At 39.8% G+C, this 9,236-nt stretch overlaps 1 protein-coding gene across 1 annotated transcript in view; it reads right to left on the bottom strand.

Moving 5' to 3' along the window:
- LOC310734497 (heparan sulfate glucosamine 3-O-sulfotransferase 3B1-like) overlaps positions 1–1,095 on the bottom strand; it is a 23,136-nt gene extending 22,041 nt beyond the window's left edge. The window contains exon 1 of the mRNA XM_083556622.1: positions 75–1,095. Coding sequence (XP_083412748.1) covers positions 75–742 — 668 coding nt within the window. The 5' untranslated portion in view covers positions 743–1,095. The remainder of the gene's footprint in view (positions 1–74) is intronic.
- Between the last annotated feature and the right edge of the window lie 8,141 nt (positions 1,096–9,236).

Below are 9,236 nucleotides of genomic sequence, written 5' to 3'. Positions count from 1 at the left end.
ACTTTTTTCAACTCTTCCTTCATAATGTAATAATTATAAATAATAATAATAAAAAGCTCATGATTGGTGCTCACCTGTACCACTGCAATCCGTTGCCATAGAAACGGTCGAAGAAGTGCGGCTCGGCCCCCGCCGCCCTCACGTCGGGGTGCACGCGGAGGAACTCGAGCAGCGCGCGCGTGCCGCCTTTCTTCACGCCGACGATGATGGCCTGCGGCAGCCGCTTCACCCCGGAGCCGTTGGAGAAGGAGGACAAGCCGCCGCTGTGCACCGCAGACCTCCGCTCCGCTCCCGCGTCAACTCCCGCGGCTCCTCCCGAGTCCGCGCCGCGCTTCTCCATCTCCGTCTCCGTCTCGCTGGCGCTCAGGACTTCACGCGGGAGTGTCTCGATCTCCGTCGCGTCGTCGTCGCCGCCTTCGACGGTGTTTAAGTCTCGGGAAAACACGCCGACTCCGTTACGGTCGTAGTCGTCCTCCTCCCAGGCGCGCGCGCGCGGCACTAAACTCGTGCCCGACGCGTCCTCGGGACGTCGCCGCCGGTCGGCGCGCAAAGTCGGCACGGTGGCGCACGAGCCCACGCACGAGTACAGCACGTAGAGCCACAGCACGAGCATGATGCCGAACAGCGCGAGCTTCCGCCTCACCGAACTCGCAGCCGGTAGAGCATAGAGCTGATGATGATGATGATGGTGGTGGTGGTGGAGGTGGTGGTGATGATGTGCGCGGAGCAGGCTATATTCCATAAGCCTCGACGGGTGCGACGTGGACCGTGCTCCGACCGGACATCTTCACGCAGGACGTGTCAGGGGAGGGGGGAAAAGTCGCGTGCGTGGGTCAGGATGCACGAGCCATGAAAGCAAAAAAGAAAAAAGAAAAGAAAGAAAGAAAAAAAAAGAAAGAAAATAAAAAAATACCAAAAAAATTTAAAGTTGCGGAGAAATGAAAGCGCGGTGGAAACTCCAGGAGGAAACCACTTTCTGATCTTAATGTCCACAAGAGGAGAGGAACATGGAAACAAACTTCTCTCTCTCTCTCTCTCTCTCCGTCTCTCCGTCTCTCTCTCTCTCTCTCTCTCTCTTCCTCACTCGTTTTATTCACGCCTCTAGATTTTGCGCTGAACCTTTATAAAGAGATTTAGAGAGCTGTGATTGGCTCACGCCGTGGCTAATCGGAGCGCCAGGATTCCATAATTGCAAGTTTCTTAACAAAATCTGACCAATCAGAAAAGAGGAAGAGGAGGCGCGTAGAGAGAGAGAGAGAGAGAGAGAGAGAGAGAGAGAGAGAGAGAGAGAGAGAGAGAGAGAGACTTGCAGCGAGTTCCACTTTTAATGGAGAGAAACTTCTGAGGAAAGTCCTCTTTTTATTTATTCCTCATTATTTACCGGCCGAACTCTTTTTATAAATATTAATACAATAAACACTTTCCTATTACAAAATATAAATCATGACGAAGGCAAAATATACCAATAGAAAAAATAAGGGCAATATTTCTTTTTTTTTTTAACCAGTGCGCGTTCACGCAGTCAGATGGAGGCCAGCATCTGGCACGCGCAAAAGCACCATGCATTATTTGCAAAAACAATTATTACATAAAACAAAAACACAATAAATAATAATCATAATATTATTATTATTATTATTATTATTAATAATAATAATAATAATAATAATAATAATAATAATAATAATAATAATAATAATTATAATAATAATAATAATAATTATAATAATAATAAAATATGAATTTTGCATGTGTGGTTAAATGCAGTGGAAGTTATATGATATTATATAATTAATTAGCGCATTAATTATTCATCAGGATGCAGAATTCAGGAGTTTGTTTATTTACACCACTAATTGTAAATTATTTTGCGGGCCCTGAATTCATTTCAAACTTTTCATTTTTTTCAGAATACATTTAAAAGTATATTTTTAGTTATAATCACATGGTTATATAAATAATAAGAGTGAAATAAGTCATTTGTGTTTATTGTAATGTTCCGGTAATCAGTGTGTTTTTGCGCTTGGAGGAAATAATTCTTCATCCAGAGTCAGAAATCTATAACGAGTCTTAAACCCGGTGTGAGTGAAGGAGACGCGGATCTGAAGCTCTGAAACTGAACTTTACTGGAGGAAAAGCAATAATTCACTTTACAATCAAGTCTGATTTCTAACTCGAGCAGTTTCAGTGAAAAAGGAACCATGAGCTCATTTTCGCCTTCAACAACATAAAGACTGTTACTGAAGCTTTATTTACTAAAAAAAAAAAAAAAAAAAGAGAAAGAAAAGAAAAGAAAAAGAAAAAAGAAAACATTTAATAATAAACGGATAAACTTTTTTTTTTATACGAATCGTAACTCATTTCTGTTTCCATGAAACCGTATTCATTTTTGAAACATGCAAACAAAACAATCACTTCTTCATTATAGAAAATTACTTAATAAAAGCCTTGACTTGACAAACAAACAAACAAACAAACAAATATATAAATAAATTAAGTTAAGTAATAAGTTAAGTTCATTGTCATTTCAACGATACACAGTGAAATATATAAACAACATTTTTTATTTGTGTTAATAAATAGACATTAATAAAATAAAACTTATTTTTTCCAATCAGTCCTGAGAATTCTTCAGAATTATCTATCTATCTATCTATCTATCTATCTATCTATCTATCTATCTATCTATCTATCTATCTATCTATCTATCTATCTATCTATCTATCTATCAGAGCTACGTACATTTTATAGCAAAATCTTCCATTGTAATTTATTCCTATTTAATTATACTAGATATACAGTGTGTACAGACTCAGCCAGAAACAACATAATGAATAATTAATATAAAATATGAATTAAGTATAAAAAGCTAAATATACCATTAAATTAAATAATGTTTTAATCTACACATTACACATTACATTTCTGTATTAATAATGCAGATTTTTAATGCTTTATTATTATTATTATTATTATTATTATTATTATCATTATTATTATATCTTATTGCATCACAATCCAAGCAGATACATAAACCCACACTAAAGTAAACAGGACTGATCCCATGGAAACTCTGATCTGGAGCTGGGACGAGGTTGTTCCCTCTGACCTGTCGCTCTGAAATCCAAACATCATGAGTCCGGATTATGGCAGCTTTTACAGACTCGAACACGTTTCTGTGAAGCTCTTAGAAAAGCCCAGAGATCAAACCAGAATCCTGAAGAATCAGTTTACATCAATCTATGAAGCCTACAAGCCTGCAGATAATAAATAAATAAATAAATAAAACCTACACACTTGTATCAGATACCAGACGTCTGATGTGTCTGTGGTTTCGCACTGAATCCATGTGGGATGTTTGGGTGCAGAAGCAGTAAGTAAACAAGTAAACACTTATGTGAGAAATGATGAGAGTAATTTTATAGACAATATGAAGTGAAGTTCATTTAGTAAACAAGTAAATAGGGTTCAGTAAATAGGAATAAACCTTATAGGAAATAAACTTATAGGTACTTACATATAACATGTACATTTATAACCTCTTGATCTCTGCTTTGGGACAATGTCGATTATTAAATAAACTCTATACAAATAAAACTGAACTGAACTAAATTGAATTGAGCAACTAAAAAGAATTCACCCAGAAAAAAACCCCGAGTAAACATTAATGTAAAATATTAGCATTCAATTGAATAAGTAAGAAAGTAAGAAAAGTAAGTAAACAAATACATTAGGAAGTTAGTAACTAATTGGTATATAACTAAGCTTAAAAAAAAAAAAAAGAAGTAAATAAAAATGTATGAATATATAAATAAACAAGTATAAATAAAAAAATAAACAAGTATAAATAAAAAAATAAAAATGCATTTGAAAATAATGGCAGCAGTAGCAAAAAACTTTAACAAATAATTGAATGAGCGAGTAAACAATAAGGTAATTAAAGAGTTATTAATAAAATTAATAAATAAATAAGTTGCTAACAAAATATATAGGTGCATAATGAGGCAGATGGTGTGTGCGCTCTATCTATCTATCTATCTATCTATCTATCTATCTATCTATCTATCTATCTATCTATCTATCTATCTATCTATCTATCTGTCTGTCTGTCTGTCTTTCTGTCTGTCTGTCTGTCTGTCCGTCCGTCCGTCCGTCCGTCTGTCCGTCCGTCTGTCTGTCCGTCTATCTGTCTATCCGTCTGTCTATCTATCTATCTATCTATCTATCTATCTATCTATCTATCTATCTATCTATCTATCTATCTATCTATCTATCTATCTATCTACAATTATTCATGTGTGTATTTATTTATTGTTATAAAATTTCCTTTTGCACCCATAACCTCTGTTCCTACAGCATCAGAGGTTCTGTAGTGTGTGCAGGATGAACCACTGACACAGCGACAGGTCAGAAGGTCAGAGGGAACAAACTCGTCCCAGGGATCGTCCTGTTTGCTTTAGTGTGGTTTTATGTCCAATGCTCCGAGTGTGATGCTCTGAGATATCCCTCTGAATCATGTAATAATATTAATAATAAAAGCTGCATCTAGCAAGTATTTAAGATAAACATGAAATCCCCCCACCCCTGAGGTCAGCAGGCTTACCTTGGCTTAGAACACTGTGTAGAAATTAAAGCAGAACAGAAGACACTTCTCCTTCTCAGATTCATCATAAAGCAACAATAAAAGCATTTTCATATCCTGGAAATGTATACATCGTAAAATCTGAGATAATCAAAATAAACCAAAAAAAGTAATAATAGCTTGACTGAGAAAAAGAGATCGAGCAACCTGTAAAGCGAAGCAGGCAGACCAACAAAAAAGCAGAGCGTTTGTGCGTCTGTCGAACTGCATACTGGTGTGAGTGTGGCGTTGACATTCAATCTGGACACGCAGCAGGACCAGCTGTCTCCATCTCTCTTTCCTTTTCCATCTAAGCCCGAACACAAATCACGCTGCATCCGGACCAGGACCTTTTTTATGGGGAGACGTCTCGTTCACATCCCTCCATCCGGGTTAAATTCCTCCTGTGGAGAGCTGGAAGGAGGAGGAGCAGGAGGAGAGCAGGAGGAGAGCAGGCTGAGGTGCTGACGGAGAGTGTGTGTGTGTGTGTGTGTGTGTGTGTGTGTGTGTGTGTGTGTGTGTGTGTGTGTGTGTGTGTGTGTGTGTGTGTGAGAGAGACCATGGAAAAGGGGATCAGATGTTGCAGTTGGACAGGTGCAGAGGTCGATCCTCCCCTGATCCCATGGGGTGACACGCTAGCCGAATGTGGCTAGAGAAGCCAGACACCGCTATAACCACAAAAAGTAAAGAGGAGGGAATAAATGAAAGCTCCAACGTCCTGGAGCGAGTGTAGATTTGAGTTGGAGTTGTTCAGCCAAGAATCAAATGTACACCTAAATGAAGTTCACCACCCAAGTTCTCAAGCGTTGGAGTTACCAAGACACTACAGACACTATATGAAACAATCATAACAATCATATGTATGTGCATTTTTTTTTAACATTCCATTCCATATTTAGTCTCCATTTGTTGTTAGAGCAACCTCCACTCTTCTGGGAAGATGTTTCACTAGAATGTGTTAGTAAAGTCAGGTAGGGATGTAGGTGAGGCGAGGAGGTCTGGGGTGCCGTCAGCGTTCACATTCATGCCAAAGGTGTATAATAGGGTTAAAGTCAGAGCTCTATAGCAGGAGATCTTCGAGTCCAACCAGATCTTCATGGAGCTCACATTGTGCACTGGGGTATCATCATGCTGGAACAGGTTTGGGTCTCAGTTCAAGTGGAGACCAAAGACATCCCTTTCCACTTGTTTCCTAGGGGATTATAAAACGATTATATATCTTCCAAGTAACTACACTATTAAGTTCCACGTTGACTGATTGATGTTTTGTTCGTGTGGTTTGTTTTTCAGACTGGAAAATGTTAAAATCGTAAATCTCAGAAACATGTGCTGTTCTTGGTTGCACTTCAAAGTGGCATCGAAATGTTTCGACACTAGTCCTGTAACATGCCAACCAATGACAGCACAAGGCTGCACACACAGTCACAGGGAGCACCGACCTTCAGAAGTCAGTGTGCTTAAAGACATCGTCCTGTGAACATCAAGGGCTGTGAAACTGGTGCTACATCTGCCCACATTGGTTACCACGCCCGCTATTATGACCACCGTTCTCACCAGATCCTCCTGCAGACTTCGCTCTGTTCCTGAAGATGAAGCTCAAAGGTCGGCATTTTGACAGCATTGTAAAGATCCGGCGCGAATCGCGGAAGGTGCTTGACACGTTTCGACAAGACTTCCAGGACACGTTCCGGAAGCGACAGGAACGCTGGGGGCGCTGTATCGCTGTGCAAGGGGACTATTTTGAGGGCGACCGTGTAAAATTGTAGATGAATAAGTCTCGAAACTTTGATACCCCCTCGTATATACGCAAAACTAAAGGTAGAGCGGACCTTCCCATCTGCATTCTCTACCGTTTTAGAAGAAATAATAGTCTTTCTTACTCTACTTTCTTGCCTTCTAGATGTAAAACACTAGTTAGGGCTCAGATATAATAAAATCATCATCAATTCCAAGTCAAGTCAAGTTTATTTCTATAGCGCTTTTCACAACAGACATTGTCTCAAAGCAGCTTTACACAAATCAACAGTGAAGGTGAATGATGTGCATTTATCCCTGATGAGCAGCCGTGGCGACTGTGGCAAGGAAAAACTCCCTTAGATGTTATGAGGCAGAAACCTTGAGAGGAACCAGACTCAAAAGGGGAACCCATCCTCATTTGGGTGACATCAAGAGTGTGATTATAGTCTTTAAACACTACAGAACACTGGAGAGTGAGAACTAACATGAGCACTGGAGTATAAGGTTATAAGTAATGTTCTTTCTATAGTCTTATACAGTCATTGTGGTTATAAAACCAGGAGCTACTGAGCAACTCATAAAATAGCTCAACATTTGAGATCATCACAGATCCAACACCAGCTTCTCCATGCCAGAGCCTTTAAACACTCAAGGAGGTCCAGTGTCAAAACTCCACACATGTAGTGGGATCCAATTGGCACTAGAACGTCTCTGGATGGTTCTGGATGTTTGTGGGGTCGGCATCTACTTCTTTAAAGATCTACAATCTTTATATTCGGTGTCTTTAACGACTGTTTCAGAACATAGTTTTAAAATATTACCATGTTGGGTACAATGATATTTTTTTGTGCACAGTAAATGATGGTTTATGTCCTACCCGAAGTTCCACCCGTAGTTCGCGCAAAGCCTCATGGGACATAGGGAACAGGTGGATACACTTCTGTCTCCAGCATTGTGACAGTAACAGTTTGATCGAATTAGAGGACTGAAGCTACACAAAATGTTTATACTGAGTATACAAATACTGGGACATTTCGCAGTGTTGCTTCATTTCATTATAATATTGCGATTGTAGCATTAGTTTATTATATAAAAAAATGCTGGTGCGGTTAATATGAGCTGTCGTGTCAGTCAGGTTTATTGCCATGGCAACAGGCTACACCCGCTCCAAGGTTTTTTGGGAAATGTCAGCTCCTATTGTTTCATTCTTGCTTATAAAACTGTTGTGTATAAGGTTTATTTCATTCAATATTACTTTAGTAATGTAGCACAGCAATGGCTAACACACAGACACACACACACACACACACACACACACACACACACACACACACACACAATAAACTTAATAATCTACTTTAGTTTTAATTGAATGTTTAGTTTTATCCTGTTTCCAATTGTGTTCTTTCAAGTTATTATTAACACGAAATGACAAACTTGAGACCAAATTTTCACATTTATTATATAGTTTCATATATTAGTGATCTGAACAGAAACCAGCAGCAACTCATTTGGAAATGGTGGAAACACATGGTTCAGTTCTTCAAAAGCCCTATAAACTGGCACCATGTTAGCAAAAAAGGCGGCTGGTTATTAAAAGATCTAGCGTACCCATGTAGCTGGCTCGCTTAGCAATCGAGTCACAGGAAAGGAATTTTTGGCCTCACACCTGAGCTGCAACTCAAAAAAAGTGGTGCTTGAAGTGTTTCAAAGCGCTCCAGATCCAAACGGATCGAATTCTCTATCATTTGTGTCATAACGTGACTCATTTAGGGATCCTGGTACATGTTATTGCTTTTCTATTTTCTTTATTAGAAATAGTTCACATATTTAAACACTTTTCAGACTTCGGTTCCCAAAGAGCTCAGGAATATTCTCATCAACCAAATCGGACTTTTCATCCTTACCGGGGATACGCTTTTTCTCCGATTAATCCGAGGTGCAGAAGATAAATTATGAATATATAATCAGCATAATATAATTATACATATTTTATTTGCACTTCTGGTAGATTAGATGCTAAACTGTATTTTATTGCTGTGTAACCAAACTTTGCAATGTCAAAGATCCATCCATCCGTCCGTTCATCTCCTTGTATAGACATTTTTGGACCTGACAGGAAAGTTATGAATGACAGATTTCTTGCGCTTTATAAAGGATGACATCCTGCCCGTGTTGTACGAGGTGCTATCAAAAACTCTTTCGAGTTTATCTGTTTACAGGAAAGTACTTTATTTATCTACGTTTATACACCATCACCTTCAAAATAGTCCCCCTGTGCAGCGATACAGCGCCCCCCCCAGCGTTCCTGCCGCTTCTGGAACGTGTCCCGGAAGTCTTCTTTTCGAAACGCCTTCTGCAAAACGTGCTGGATCTCCACAACGGTGTCAAAACTGCAAGCTTTGATCCGCATCTTCGCTAAGAAGGCAAAGTCCTCGGGAGCTGAATCTGGTGAGTAGCGCGGGTGCGGTAGTGAGATCACGTTGTTTCCGTAGAGAGCTCAGTGACAGGGTGCACATGTGGTCAGAATAGCAGACGTGGTAAAGCATGTGGCCAGATTAGCACCAGTTTTATAGCTCTCGATGTGAGATGATGTGGATTGTTCTCCGACGATCATCATGCACAAGTAGCTGAATGGTTTCCACATTTTGGGGGGGTTGAGCTCGTTGAAGGTCTTCCCGATCTCTCGTCGTCTTCCACTGACGTTCCGCTCTTGAAGCGCACGGTCCACTCGGAACACCTCGAACGACTCGTTGCAGCGTGGGTCAGAATAGCATCAGTTAGCACCGCTAGTCTCGAAATTCTCTGACCTTGTATTACTCTGGGTGAATGAAACCTTAATCAGGTGATTTATAACAGAATATAACAAAACAGGCCA

This window comes from Silurus aristotelis (genome assembly GCF_946808225.1).
Source record: "Silurus aristotelis genome assembly, chromosome: 12".
In the NCBI taxonomy this organism is placed as follows: Eukaryota; Metazoa; Chordata; class Actinopteri; order Siluriformes; family Siluridae; genus Silurus; species Silurus aristotelis.
The sequence above is the reverse complement of the archived record's forward strand: the minus strand, read 5'-3'. Positions and strand labels throughout refer to the sequence as shown.